This window comes from Bos mutus, chromosome 12, assembly GCF_027580195.1.
Source record: "Bos mutus isolate GX-2022 chromosome 12, NWIPB_WYAK_1.1, whole genome shotgun sequence".
NCBI classification, from domain to species: domain Eukaryota; kingdom Metazoa; phylum Chordata; class Mammalia; order Artiodactyla; family Bovidae; genus Bos; species Bos mutus.
The window spans coordinates 21632520-21648406 of NC_091628.1; the positions used below are offsets into that span (position 1 = coordinate 21632520).

General features: G+C 38.2%; 1 protein-coding gene and 1 pseudogene across 1 annotated transcript in view; one reads left to right on the forward strand and one right to left on the reverse strand.

Moving 5' to 3' along the window:
• Window positions 1-1017: 1017 nt before the first annotated feature.
• LOC102284058 (phosphatidylinositol 3,4,5-trisphosphate 3-phosphatase TPTE2) overlaps window positions 1018-15887 on the forward strand; it is a 34493-nt gene continuing 19623 nt past the window's right edge. Inside the window, exons 1-6 of the mRNA XM_070380835.1 lie at window positions 1018-1109; window positions 1257-1320; window positions 2085-2149; window positions 11756-11816; window positions 12753-12834; window positions 12940-13028. Of these exons, the coding sequence (XP_070236936.1) occupies window positions 1092-1109; window positions 1257-1320; window positions 2085-2149; window positions 11756-11816; window positions 12753-12834; window positions 12940-13028 (379 nt within the window). The 5' untranslated portion in view covers window positions 1018-1091. The remainder of the gene's footprint in view (window positions 1110-1256; window positions 1321-2084; window positions 2150-11755; window positions 11817-12752; window positions 12835-12939; window positions 13029-15887) is intronic.
• On the reverse strand, window positions 6366-8648 carry LOC138990275 (serine/threonine-protein phosphatase 4 regulatory subunit 2 pseudogene; annotated as a pseudogene).

Here is a 15887-nt window from a genome sequence, read left to right on the forward strand (position 1 = left end):
TTCTACTGTGGCAGAGAGAAAAAGAATAAAAGTGTTCTGGGATGTGGCTGTTGGGTGATTCACTGGGCTTATTCCTGAGTCAAATAGTATACTGCTTTTTTTTGTACTCTGGCATCTAAGGACTTTCATTCAGGTCCCAACAAAATTTAATAAGCTTTTGGAGATTTTCTTAAAATAGCCAAAGCCAGTGTAGTCCTTAGACAGGCAATGTCAGGATCAGTGAAGAGTTTATCAGAAATACAAGAACAACACCACCTCAGGGCCCACTCTCGACCTACTGAATCAGTGTGCATGCTCAAGTTAGAGAAGCGCTAGCCCAAACCATTACTTCTCTGCCATCATGTTTTCTCCTGATGGTAGAAGACACACTTGGAAAGTAATCTGCTGCCTGTGTGATGTATGTTCACAGCTCTAGTGAGCCCCTGTTACTCATGGGAGTGACAGAGATGAACAGGAATTCTCTTTCGATGGGAAAAAGATGGAAAAATACTTGTCTTAAATCTACTGAAGTTAAACCTACACATTCTGAGAGTCTATCATGTGACTTTTTCTTTAAACCAGAGTTTCCTCAACCCAGCACTATTGATATTTTGAATTTTGAATTAAAAATTAAAAAAAAATTTTTTTTGACTGTGTAGGTTAGTTCTCTAACCAGAAGTTGAACCTAAGCTGCCCTGCAGTGAAAGCACAGTCTTAACCACTGAACTGCCAGGGAAGTCCCAGTATTGGGAGCTGTCGTGTGCATTGGTGCTGACCAGCATCCTTAGCCTCTACCCACTAGATGCAAGTAGCAACACCCCCCACCTCCCCACCCACAGGCTGTTGTGACAACTAGAAATGTCTCTGAACATTGCTGAATATGCCTTGGGTGGGCAGGAGGGAAGCTGGGATGGGGTGGAGGGCGTATGCAAAATTGCCCTTGGTTAAGAGCTGCTGCTCTAGACTTAGTCTATATTGACAAAATCCTCTGTTTCTAAAGCAAAACTGAATCTTTTAAATTTATTGTTAGGTTGAGAATTGTTTTACGACCTGTAAGACTTGTCATTCTGATAAGAGTTTTTCATCTGGCTTATCAAAAAAGACATCTTGAAATGCTAACCAGAAGGATGGTAAGTGGGCGAAATATGCTTACTTTTCAGAAAAAAAAATGTTTGTATTTTGGGGACTACTGTCTAGGGTTTTAGATATCTATATATTGTTATTTTTTTTAATGTTGGTTTATGTATTACAAGTGAATGACTGTTATAAACTCTTAGGTTTCAGGAAACAAACGGCGGTACAAGAAGGATGGATTTGACTTAGACCTCACTTATGTTACTGGTTTGTGAAGTTTATCTGTTGATTGCCTATATTAACACCACATTTTTCGTGTGTGTGAGTAATTATATGTTTAGTTTTTGCCCTAAGCCGTGTTCTTGCAAAGCATTCTTTGTCCATGAAGACTTCTGCCACTATGGTAGTGACATACTTGGAGTGTAACCCTGACAATGGAAAAATCTCAATTTTCATCTCAAATCAGGGCTACTTGGTTATAGTATGAAAGTTGCATGGGTTTTCAGCTGAAGTCATTTGTTTGGTTTAGAATTTATTAAGTTTTAGGAGTTATCCTTGGTCTTGAGGTTTTCAGAGAAACCTCTTCTCTTGCTGGAACCCTAGGATGAGGTCATTGCTTTTGGGTCTCAGGTTTCTGAGTCAAGGGAACACTGGAAAACATCCCAGGAGTTCCTAACGTTGTTGGAGCCCAGATCTCTCATTTTCCTTTGGTGTTTAAGAAACCAATTCCGACCACAGAGGGTGCTCCAGACTAAAGTTATTGCTTAATTCTTCAACCATTTGAACAGACAAATCTGTTGCTTAAGTCTTGAACCATTTGAGTCTTGGGAACATTAAGTGTAATGATCAAAATAGTGAATACTTTCATATGTTATGCTGATTATGCTGAGGGTTAGTTAGCTTTTTCTTTGGTCATTCTCAATCCTGAAAATTCTTTTCTATGGAGAAGGAGTCTGATTACATGTAAATTGAGTTCTCATGTGTTGCTTCACATCTATAACATTTGTAATAGTGACTGTTTTGACTTCCAGAGCGTATTATTGCCATGTCATTCCCATCTTCTGGAAAGCAGTCTTTCTACAGGAATCCCATTAAGGTAAAGGTTTTTATCTAACAGAAGCTCACATTTCTCAGCAAACACAGACTCTGGAGTCATAAGATAACCTTGGCCCAGAGACAGCAGTACTCTCCTGAAAATGTACTCTTTCAGATAAAAAAAAAAAATTATCATGGGTTGTTATCTGTTAGCTTTTGCTGTGTTATGAATTGCCCCAAAACTTCAGTGACTTCCAATAGCAAACAGCTCGTGATAATGTGGTTTGTACATTTGAGTTGGGCTTAACTGGCTGGCTCTGCCAATCAGGAATTGGCTTCACTAATCTTGGCGGAGCTAACTTACGCATCTGTGGGCAGCACCTGGGCATCTGAGGACTGGCTAGTCTAAGATGGCATGCCCGGAAGCTCCATGTGATTCTCATTCTCCAACAGGCTAGCTCAGGCTTGTTCGCATAAAGCAGTGGCAAGGACCTCGTTATTATCCAGCCAAAGAATGCCGAACCTCCAAAGGCCCAGGCACCAAACTAGTGTAATGTGGCTTCTACCTTATTCTATCAGACGAGCCAACTACAAACCCAGTTCAGATTCAGACAGACAACAGATACCATCTCTGTTGTATCTGTGGGGAATTGTGGCCATTTTTCATGGTCTGTCATAGAGGGAAAGATGGAGAATTCTTTAAAAATATCTGTTCTTAGGTTGAGATCCTAAATTACAGTGGATACATACTGCTTCAGGTTCTATAGGTTAAATAAGTTCAAACATCAAATGATGTTTACTATGAAATTCTAGTTAAAAGTAATTGTTTAAGAAGTTTTCATATGTGTGTGGATGTGTATGCGCGCATGCTCAGTTGCTTCAGTCGTGTCCAACTCTTTGCAACCCCATGGAGTATAGCCCATTGGGCTCCTCTGTCCTTGGGATTCTCCAGACAAGAATACTAGAGTGGGTTGCCATGCCTTCCTCCAGGGGATCTTCTTGACCCAGGGACTGAACCTGTGTCTCCTGTGCTGCAGGCAGATTCTTTACCCTCTGAGCCACCTGGGAAGCCCTGTGCATGTGTATACATTACTGTATATCCATTTGTTATATCTCAGTAAAATGTAATTATGTATGTAAATGTGTGTATGTCTATATATCAGTGTACCTATATACATGTGGGTATGTTGTTATACTTTGAGGCAAACAAATATTGTAAATTGCACTTGCCTTAAATGTGTATCTTGATTAAAATTATATATAGGTATATATGCATGTAACCAACACCCCTATCACAATGTGGAACACTTGTTGCTCTTTTTCAGTCAATACCCTGACATACTGGAGGTAATTACTGTTCTCACTTCTGTCACAACAGATTAGTTTTACTTTTTTTTAAAATTTCACATAAATGAAATCATATACTGTAGCTTTTTATGCTTACAATAAATTCTGTGAGATTTGTCCAGTATTATTGTGGGTACAGTAATATAATAGTTGTACATATAATTATATAAAGTACAGTTCTTTCTAAATAGCATAACATTAATATTTATTGCTTCTGGAATATTGATTGGAAGCCCAAGCATTCAGTTTACTTACAGAAATTATACAATTATACATTGCTTCACAAAAGCAGCCAACACATCACATTCTAAAAATTCAGAAAATTAAAAATTCTAAATACCAAGAGGTGCATCTGAAGAAACAGCTATAAATTTGGCAGCCATTTGTACACATCTCATGACTTTAAATCTGTGAATATGATATTCAGTCATTTAGGTTGAGTCCATCATTAAAGTAATTTATTTTTCCTGTATACCTGTGTTTCATACATCAATATTTGCATACTCTGGAATATGTTAGAAAGAAATGTATAATATTTACAAATGTGCAGAAAAGCAAGCAAAAACTAAACTGCCCAGTTCGTCTGAGACAATCTTGTGTCAGCTTCATAAGCATATTCCTTCTGCAAAACAGTAAGCTAATGTTTGAACACTATTTCTAAGGTAAAGCACATTTTCTTACAAATAATGAAGTCTTTTTCTCACCACAAAAGTGTGCAAAAAGAATTTTAGTTTGAATAGATCTCTCAGAATGTGTTTAACTTCATAATTTCAACAGGCTTAAGGTTTCCAACCATTAACAAGGATCAGATTTTAAATTACTTAGAGGAGAATCTGTCTTGAAAAATGTGACTCCTTTGTTACCAACTAGAAAAAGTATCCAATTCATATCTTATCAGTTCAACTCAGTCACTCAGTCATGTCTGACTCTTTGCGACCCCATGGACGGCGGCACACTAGACCTCCCTATCCATCACCAACTCCCGGAGCTTGCTCAAACTCATGTCCATCGAGTCGGTGATGCCATCCAACCATCTAGTTCTCTGTCATCCCCTTCTCCTCCTGCCTTCAATCTTTGCTAGCATCAGCGTCTTTTCCAACGAGTCAACTCTTTGCATCAGGTGGCGAAAGTATTGGAGTTTAAGCTTCAGCGTGGTATCTTATAGAAACAGAAAATACAGCATTTCCCCCTCAGAATAATGTGTGTAAATTATATATAATATATATTATATATACTGTATATAATAAATTAGATAATATACAGTTGTATATTTAATTATATACTGATATATTAAAATATTTATCTTAAAATAGTATCTATTTAAATAAAATATACATTATAGTATATATTCAGTTCAGTTCGGGTGCTCAGTCGTGTCCAACTCTTTGCAACCTCATGGACTGCAGCACGCCAGGCCTCCCTGTCCATCACCAACTCCCAGAGTTTACTCAAACTCATGTCCATTGAGTCAGTGAAGACATCCAAGCATCTCATCCTCTCTCATCCCCTTCTCCTCCCGCCTTCAGTCTTTCTCAAAATCAGGGTGTTTTCCAATGAGTGAGTTCTTTGCATCAGGTGGCCAAAGTATTGGAGTTTCAGCTTCAGCATCAGTCCTTCCAATGAACACTCAGGACTGATCTCCTTTAGGATGGACTGGTTGGATCTCCTAAATATATGTTAACATGATATATAAAATTAATATATTAAATATATATCATGTTATATAGTATATAATTATATATCATATATAAATGTATATCAGTTTTATGTAACATTAATATTCCATCTATAAATATTTACTACATATATAGTATACATTTCAACTCTTATAGAAACAGAAAAATATAACAGTTCCCCTTTATTATAATATATGTATATTTACATATGATTTATTATGTATACTATATAATATAAAATTATAAAACAATAGTTTTTATATTATATGACATAATTATGTCATTCATATAATATACAAATATACATATATTCTGAATATATTATATGTAATACTATCAGTATATACAAATTTATAATTTATATATTATATAATAAACATGAAATTATTAATAAAATAATTATACATATTATTTCTTTGTAATGTTCTGTTATATATTATATATATCATATTTATTTTATATAATATGCATGATCATACATATATATATAACATATAATATGTTACACGTAAATATGGGCTTCCCTAGTGGTTCAAATGGTAAAGAATCTGCCTGCAATGCAGGAGACCTGGGTTTGATCTCCAGTTCAGGAAGATTCCCTGGAGAGAAGGGCATGACAATCCATTCCAGTATTCTTGCCTGGAGAATTCCATGGACAGAGGAGTCTGGCAGGCTGTAGTCCATGAGGTCCCAAAGAGTTGGACATGACTGAACAGCTAACACTTATACTTTTCCACACATAATATACATATATTATTCTAAGGGAGAAAATTTTTTATTTTTGTGTTTCTATAAGAGATGAACATATATGTAATTTATATTTATAGATAAAAACTGTATATAACTACCATGAAGCACTTTAACTCAAATGGTAACTGTGACTATACGGTAACTATGACCAAAATATAAAAACTGCCAGAGCTGTCAGAAGAAGACTGGAAGCTTTTTTGGATACGTATTATCTGAACACAATACTCTCCAAAAGAATTAAGGACTGTAATTATTACTTTCCAGTTAAACACTTTAATTCTAAACTTAAAAAAATCTAAAAATGAGTTGCTGATTTAACCAGATCCTTTCCCACCTTCCAAAAAGTATTTAGTAAACAGGACCCAGTAAAGCTGATATTCATAGTTTTCTACATGAATAACTCTTTCAGAATTTATCCCATGAAGTACTTTATGACCTCCTTTTCTTGTAAAACTAAAACTCCATTTGTTTACATAAAAATTTCAAAGACTGTAAAACTAGAACTCAGTGTGAACTACTGCAAGACTCTAAAGAGTCTTGTTCCGTCGGTTCATCAGTGACTTCTGTGACTTTACAATCACTTCCTGTGGATGATTCTGAGAGAACCTCTCCAGTTCTGCTGGTTTTGGATCCTCCTAGTTCTTCTATTTCATGACAGTTGGAATCCTACTTGCAGGGCCTCTATTTTCACTATCTGCAGAATCTAAGTCTTTCTCATCCTGAGACAGAGGAGATTCTTCTATTGATTATTTTCCACAGAAGTCTCTTCATTTATAGTTAGTTCAGTTCAGTTGCTCAGTCGTGTCCAACTCTTCGAGACCCCATGAATCGCAGCACGCCAGGCCTCCCTGTTCATCACCAACTCCTGGAGTTTACTCAAACTCATGTGCATCAAGTCGGTGATGCCATCCAGCCATCTCATCCTCTGTTGTCCCCTTCTCCTGCCCCCAATCCCTCCCAGCATCAGGGTCTTTTCTAATGAGTCAACTCTTCGCATGAGGTGGCCAAAGGATTGGAGTTTCAGCTTCAACATCAGTCCTTCCAATGAACACTCAGGACTGATCTCCTTCAGAATGGACTGGTTGGATCTCCTTGCAGTCCAAGGAACTCTCAAGAGTCTCCTGCAACACCACAGTTCAAAAGCATCAATTCTTCAGCACTCAGCTTTCTTCACAGTCCAACTCTCACATCCATACATGACCACTGGAAAAACCATAGCCTTCACTAGACGGACCTTTGTTGGCAAAGTAATGTCTCTGCTTTTGAATATGCTATCTAGGTTGGTCATAACTTTCCTTCCAAGGAGTAAGTGTCTTTCAATTTCATGGCTGCAATCACCATCTGCAGTGATTTTGGAGCCCCAAAAAATAAAGTCTGACACTGTTTCCACTGTTTCTCCATCTGTTTCCCATGAAGTGATGGGACCAGATGCCATAATCTTAGTTTTCTGACTGTTGAGCTTTAAGCCAACTTTTTCACTCCCCTCTTTCACTTTCATCAAGAGGCTTTTTAGTTCCTCTTCACTTTCTGCCATAAGGGTGGTGTCATCTTCATATCTGAGGTTATTGATATTTCTCCTGGCAATCTTGATTCCAGCTTGTGCTTCTTCCAGCCCAGTGTTTCTCATGATGTACTCTGCATAGAAGTTAAATAAGTAGGGTGACAATATACAGCCTTGACGTACTCCTTTTCCTATCTGGAGCCAGTCTGTTGTTTCATGTCCAGTTCTAACTGTTGCTTCCTGACCTGCATATAGGTTTCTCAAGAGGCAGGTCAGGTGGTCTGGTATTCCCATCTCTTTCAGAATTTTCCACAGTTTATTGTGATCCACACAGTCAAAGGCTTTGGCATAGTCAATAAAGCAGAAATAGATGTTTTTCTGGAACTCTCTTGCTTTTTCAACGATCCAGCGGATGTTGGCAATTTGATTTCTGGTTCCTCTGCCTTTTCTAAAACTAGCTTGAACATTTGAAAGTTCACTGTTAACGTATTGCTGAAGTCTGGCTTGGAGAATTTTGAGTATTACTAGCGTGTGAGATGAGTGCAATTATGTGGTAGTTTGAGCATTCTTTGGCATTGCCTTTCTTTGGGATTGGAATGAAAACTGACCTTTTCCAGTCCTCTTGGGTTTCTCTTACCTTGGACGTGGGTCATCTCTTCATGGCTGCTCCAGCAAAGCGCAGCTGCTGCTCCTTACCTTGGATGAGGGGTATCTCCTCACGGCCGCCCCTCCTGACCTTGAACGTGGAGTAGCTCCTCTCGGCCCTCCTGCGCCCGTGCAGCCGCCGCTCCTTGGATGTGGGGTTGCTCCTCTCGGGTGCCGCCCCTGACCTCAGGTGTGGGGTAGCTCCTCTTGGCCGCTGCCCCTGACGTCGGACATGAGGTAGCTCCTCTCGGCTGCTGCTGCGCGGTTACACCCTTGACCTTGGGCGAGGGGTAGCTCCTCTTGGCCACGCTTCTGCACGGTCCATCACAGCCGGTGAGCTTCTGCGGGGTCTGACGCTCATTTATAGTTAAGGGATCATCAGATTCTTTTTCTTGATATTTTTTTTTTCTGTTGTTAAAGACTCTCTTCCTCTTCATCCTCTTTGTCTTTATTCTTAGATGAAGCTGGTTCTTCTGTTTCTTCTGCCATAACATGTCCCTAGAAGTTGCTTGGCCATCTCTGACATCGTTTTCTTTGTCATACTTGAGTATTTTTTTAACCTCATGCCCCTCAGCTTCCAGACCATCTTCATTTGGAAGTTTATTTTCTATACAGCTTACTGAGGAATCCTTTGATCCAGATGTCAATCACTGTGATTTTTGTCTTCATCATGCTATAAGTTGGTCAAAATTTTTGCTGACTGTGCTCTCAGGCAAACCCTTACTACTTCCTCCCTCCCTCTGTTCCACTCCTATTCTTTCTCTTCTCTCTCTCTCTTTCTAATAAGTTTCAGGAGTACAACATTATAATTCAACATCTGTATACACTACAAAGTGATCACTGCCACAAGTCTAGTTGCTATCTATCGCCGTAACAGTTGACCCTCGTTACTTATTTCAGGTACACCCCAAACCCCTTCCCCTCTGGTAACCAGGTAATCTGTTCTCTGTATCTGTGCTTGGTTTCGTTCTCTTTTGTTTGTTCACTTTATTTTTTTAGATTTCACATATGAATGTAATCATACGCCGTTTGTCTTTCTCTGCCTGACAATTTCACTTAGCATAATGCTTGCAGGGCCCATCCATGTTGCTGCAAATGATGGACTTCATTTATGATTGAATAGGAGTGTGTGTGTGTGTGTGTGTACACATGTGCTTGTGTGTATCACATCTTTATTCATCGATGGACATTTTTGTTGTTTCCATATCTTGGTTATTGTTAATAATGCTGCAGTGCATGGTGCATGTATCTTTTGGGATTAGTGTTTTTTGTGTTCTTTGGGTATATACCCATAAATAGAATAGCTGGGATCATATGGTAGTTCTAGTCTTAATTTTGGGGGGAATCTCTATGCTTTTTTCCATAGAAGTTACTTCAGTTTACAGTCCTACCAATAGTGTTGAAGGATTCCCTTTTCTCTACATCCTCTCTTAACATTTTTTAATTTCTTATTTTTGATAATAGCTATTCTAACAGGTGTTAGGTTATATCTTGATGTGCATTTTCCTATGGATTAGTGATGTTGAACATTTTTTCATGTGCTTGATGGTCATCTGTAATTTTCTTTGGAAAACTGTTCAGATCCTCTACCCATTTTTTATTGTTTTCTTTTTTTTTTCCTTTTTTTTTTTCACTTAACTGACTTTATTTATTTTTTTTTACAGTGTTGTATTGGTTTTGCCATACTTTGACATGAATCTGCCACGGATGTACATGTGTTCCTCATCCTGAACCCCCCTCCCACCTCCCTCCCCATCCCATCCCTCTGGGTCATCCCAGTGCATCAGCCCCGAGCATCCTGTATCATGCTTCGAACCTGGACTGGTGATTCATTTCACATATGATAATATACATGTTTCAATTCCATTCTCCCAAATCTTCCCACCCTCGCCCTCTCCCAGAGAGTCCAAAAGACTGTTCTACACACCTGTGCCTCTTTTGCTGTCGCGCATACAGGGTTATTGTTACCATCTTTCTAAATTCCATATATATGCGTTAGTATACTGCATTGGTGTTTTTCTTTCTGGCTTACTTCACCCTGTATAATCAGCTCCAGTTTCATCCACCTCATTAGAACTGATTCAAATGTATTCTTTTTAATGGCTGAGTAATACTCCATTCTGTATATGCACCACAGTTTTCTTATCCATTCATCTGCCGATGGACATCTAGGTTGCTTCCATGTCCTGGCTATTACAAACAGTGCTGCGATGAACATTGGGGGTACACGTGTCTCTTTCAATTCTGGTTTCCTCGGTGTGTATGCCCAGCAGTGGGATTGCTGGGTCATATGGCAGTTCTATTTCCAGTTTTTTAAGGAATCTCCACGCTGTTCTCCATAGTGGCTGTACTAGTTTGCATTCCCACCAACAGTGTAAGAGGGTTCCCTTTTCTCCACACCCTCTCCAGCATGTATTGCTTATAGATTTTGTTTATTTTTAAATTGTATAGTTCTTAAATTTTGTATATTAACCCTTTACTGGGTATATGAATTGCAGATGTCTTCACCCATTCAGTTAGGTTGCCTTTTTGTTTTGATAATAGTCTCTATCACTGTACAGGAGTTTTTTAGTTTGACGTAGCCCCAGTTGTTTATATTGGCTCGTTTCCCTTGCCTTTGGAGTCAGATCCACAAAAACATTGCTAAGACCAATGTCAGTGAAGTTACCAGCCATGTTTTCTTCTAGGAATTTTATGTTTTCGCATCTTACATTCAAGTCTTTAATCCTTTTTGAGTTACTTTTTGTGCGTAATGTGAGATAATGTCTGCATGTGGCTGTCTAGTTTTCTCAGCACTGTATGTTAAAGAGACCATCCTCTCTGTATATTCTTTGCTCCTTTATCAAAAGTTAATCATCCATATGGGGCTTCCCAGGTGGTGCTAGTGGTAAAGAACCACCTGCCAATGCACGAGACTTAAAAGATGATGCCGGTTTGATCCCTGGTTCAGGAAGACCCCCTAGAGAAGATCCTCTACCCATTTTTAATTGGTTTTCTTTGTTTTTAAGTTGCATAGTTATCCATATATGTGTGGATTTATTTCTGGGCCCTCATCTGTTCCACTGATCTATTGTCTGTTTTTGTGCCAGTACCACACTGTTCTGATGACTACAACTTTGTATTAATAGTCTAAAATCGGGAAGCATGATAAAATCAGCGAGCAATAAAGCTCTAGCTTTGTTCTTCTTCCTGACGATTGGCTTTTTAGGATCTTTTGTGGTTCTGTACAAAGTTTAGGCGTACCTGGTGGCTCGGAGGTTAAAGCATCTGCCTGCAATGCAGGTTTGATCCCTGGGTCGGGAAGATCCTCTGGAGAAGGAAATGGCACCCCACTCTAGTACTCTTGCCTGGAGAATCCCATGGACGGAGGAGCCTGGTGGGCTACAGTCCACGGGGTTGCAAAGAGTCAGACACTACTGAGTGACTTCACTTACTTACAAAGTTTAGAACAAATTACAATTCCTTAAAGCTCATTAACCATCTAATTTCCTTATCTGGTAGCTTTAAACAATGTGTATTTATAGTAAAGGCTAATGTGAGTATAAAAGTACAACTTTGTGGGCTATTTGAAAACTCACAAAGGGTTTAGGTATAACTTGGAATGCATTTTATTCATTGAATCTTCCCTGAAAGGTGCTAAGTGAGGGACAAGTGAATAAAAGGTAATAATCACTCTAGGTTAGTGGTAGGGAAGGGTTTATGTTGCTGCAACATGGGCATATATAAGATGTGTGTCCATCTTTTTTAGGAAGTTGTGCGGTTCCTGGATACCAAGCACCCAAACCACTATCAAGTTTACAATCTCTGCAGTATGTACATGACTCCATGTTTTGCTCCTATGATAGAAAATAGGTCACTGCGTGCAAGATGATTTAGTTTTTACATTTCATTTAATCATAAGTATTTGGTGGTAGGAAGTGAATTTAAAAAATCTCCATCTTATGCTGGCCCTATTTGGTAGGAAAAGAAAGCTCAACAGCACAACGTACCCTGTGAGGGAGGCAGGAGACTGGAGGCAGGGACATTTTAGAAAGAGTCAGCTCTTGTGGTTTAGGAAAGTTTTTCTGTTTTTCCTGCCAGCTTGTGTTTGGAAGACAATTCAACAAATGCATGCTCTAACCCACTAGGGATGAGATATGAGGAGACCAGGGCCCTGCATGGAAAAAATAAATCCAAATTCTTGTAGAAAACAGATTATATCCCAGTTTCGCCTCTTCCTATATAGTAAATGGATATTTTTCAGGAGGCAAATGTTTATTCTGGTGGCCACGTTTGCTTCTGCTCTGTGTAACCCTATGATAAAGTAATGAGTAGCCTGCTAGAAAATTACAAGTAAGAAGGACCTATATAGAACATGGAACTCTGCTCAACATTATACAGCAGCCTGGATAGAGGGGAGTTTGGGGGAGAATGGATACATGTGTATGTATGGCTGAGTCCCTTCCCTATTCACCTGAAACTATCAGAGGATTGTTAATTGGCTATACCACAATACAAAATAAAAAGGTGCTTTTAAAAAGAAAATTAAAAGTAAAGCAAACCAAATAATTTGGGCTTATGTTACTCAAGATGGAGAAAGGACTACTATACTTATGTTTCTGAGACCCTTTTGGAGCAGCAGGAGCCAGTCAGAAAGTTCTTTTTAAAAGTAGATAAGGAGTCTCTAAAAAGTATAACTTATTCACACCTTGCTCATTGCTATGGTAATTACAGTTAGTGATATGACTATGCATCATTTATTTCAGGTGAAAGAGCTTATGATCCTAAGTACTTCCATCATAGGGTCCATCGATACTTGATTGATGATCACAACGTCCCCTCTCTGAGGTATGTTTGACGCCAAATTGACTAACAGAAGAGGGTCAAATACATAGGGCTTGGTTTTCTTTGGAAGTATTTTAATTCAACCCAAAATATTTCATTTGAAATCAGTGAGATGCTGGCGTTCTCCATGGAAGTGAAAGAGTGGATGGCTCAAGACAAGGACAATATCATAGTGGTTCACTGTAAGGGAGGCAAAGGTAAAAACGTTCTTCTTTTTATTTCTCTTTTTCTAAAGAAATTTGAAAATTTTAATAAGGGACATCAACAAGATATGTCCTGCTATGAACCAGTAATAATCACTGTTGACATTTTAAAAAACTAGCTTCAAGACTGAAGGAAGAATGTATAATTATGGCTGATTTGGGTTGTTGCACTACAGAAACCAGTACAACACTGTAAAGCAATTTTCCTCCAATTAAAAAATACAGTAGATTAAAAAATAAAAAGACTGCAGGAAGAGAAGGAAAGAGGAAGGAGAGGAAAGAAGGGAAGAGAGAGGAACGAAGTCAACTTACACAAATTCATCCAAAGACTTAAAAAAAGAGTAAGTGCAACTTAATTTTAGTTTATGAAGCCAAAGTTTGAAAACTAAAAGCTGTTCTTTCCCATGACATGGATAGAAAAATTCTTAAGAAAATATTAAGAAACCAGCAATTTATTAAAAAATACTACAGCACAACAAAATTGTGTCTATTCCAGGAATTCAAGGTTAGTTTACTATCAATCCATGTAATCAACCAGATTAATAAAGCTAAAAAATCATATTATTTTAAAGATACAGAAAAAGTTTCTGATAAAATTCAACATTCATTCGTTATAAAAACTCTTAGCAAATTAAAGGAATGTCTTAATGTGATAAAAACCACATACCCGCTAAAGTAATTGGTGAGCTATTGAAAGCTTTTCCTTTGAGAGTAGAACAAGGGTGCCTATGATCATCACTACTAATTCAACGCCACATCAAAGGTTCTAGCCAGTGCTAAGGAAAGAAAGGATTGAAAAGGAAAAAATATAGTTCCTTATTTTCATACAATATAATCTTGTGCAATAAAATGCGAAAGAATTTACAGATAAATTAACAGAATTAATGAAAGATTTTAATGAAGCTTCATCACACAAGTTTTTGTATGTGTTCATTATTATTTAGTTCAGAATATTTTCTAATTTCCATTGTGTTTGTTTCTTAGCCTCATGGGTTATATAGAAATATACTATATTTTCAAACATGAGGATTTTGTAATTGTCTTCTAGTTACTGATTTCTGGTTGTATGTCATTGTGGTCAGAGAACATATGTATTTTTTTCTTTGAAATTTGTTTCAGTTCAGTTCAGTTGCTCAGTCGTGTCTTACCCCATGAACCATAGCACGCCAGGCCTCCCTGTCCATCACCAACTCCCAGAGTCCACCCAAACCCATGTCCATTGAGTCGGTGATGCCTGTGTTAGTCATCCGGTGTCGTCCCCTTCTCCTCTGCCCTCAGTCTTTCCCAGCATCAGGGTCTTTTCCAATGAGTCAACTCTTCGCATCAGGTGGCCAAAGTATTGGAGTTTCAGCTTCAACATCAGTCCTTCCAATGAACACTCAGGACTGATCTCCTTTAGGATGGACTGGTTGGATCTCCTTGCAGTCCAAGGAGTTCAAAAGTCCAACCTCAGTTCAAAAGCATCAATTCTTTGGTACTCAGCTTTCTTTATAGTCCAACTCTCACATCCATACATGACCACTGGAAAAACCATAGCCTTGACTAGACGGACCTTTGTTGACACAGTGATGTCTCTGCTTTTTAATATGCTGTCTAGGTTGGTCATAACTTTCCTTCCAAGGAGTAAGCATCTTTAATTTCATGGCTGCAATCACCATCTGCAGTGATTTTGGAGCCCAGAAAAATAAAGTCTGACACTGTTTCCACTGTTTCCCCATCTATTTCCCATGAAGTGATGGGACCAGATGCCATGATCGTAGTTTTCTGAATGTTGAGCTTTAAGCCAACTTTTTCACTCTCTTCTTTCACTTTCATCAAGAGGCTCTTTAGTTCTTCTTCACATTCTGCCATAAGGGTGATGTTATCTGTATATCTGAGGTTTTTGATATTTCTCCTGGCAATCTTGATTCCAGCTTGTGCTTCCTCCAGCCTAGCATTTCTCATGATGTACTCTGCATAGAAGTTAAATAAGCAGGGTGACAATATACAGCCTTGACGTACTCCTTTTCCTATTTGGAACCAGTGTCTTATTCCATATCCAGTTCTAACTGTTGCTTCCTGACCTGCATACAGGTTTCTCAAGAGGCAGGTCAGGTGGTCTGGTATTCCCATCTCTTTCAGAATTTTCTACAGTTTATTGTGATTCACACAGTCAAAGGCTTTGGCATAGTCAGTAAAACAGAAATAGATGTTTTTCTGGAACTCTCTTGCTTTTTCGATGATCCAGCGAATGTTGGCAATTTGATCTCTGGTTCCTCTGCCTTTTCTAAAACCTGCTTTATGGCCCAGAATTTGGTTAATTTTATCAAATGTTTTCTCTGCACTTGAAAAATAAGTGTATTATGCATTGTTCAGGGTTCTATATGTACCCATTAGGTTGTCTGTTCATTGTTTTATTCACATATTCTATATCTTTACTGATTTTTTGATTGAATTTTTTGCTTCTTTCCACCCCCACCATTTGCTTGGAAGTCATATACTCTTTTTATATTCCTTTGTAATTACTCTAAAGATTTCAGCCTACATCCTTTATTTAGCCATGAGTTTGTTGGGGGTTTTTGTTTGTTTGTTCTTTTAGTATTGACCTTGTATCTTCCTGAACTTTTGTCATCAGTTTTAGGAGTTAGCCTGTAGAGTTACTTGGATTTTTCTAGTCTTCAAATAGTTTGTTCCCTTTTTTTTTTTATCCATATACAGTTTTTTTCTTTTTCTTACAACACTGGCTAAGCCATGTAGTTCAGTGTTAAAGAGAAACAGCCAATAGTGGACATTTTGTTTAGTTCCTGGCTTTAGAAGGAATGTTATCATCATTTCATCATTAATATGATAAACCTGGTACATATTTTGGTAGAT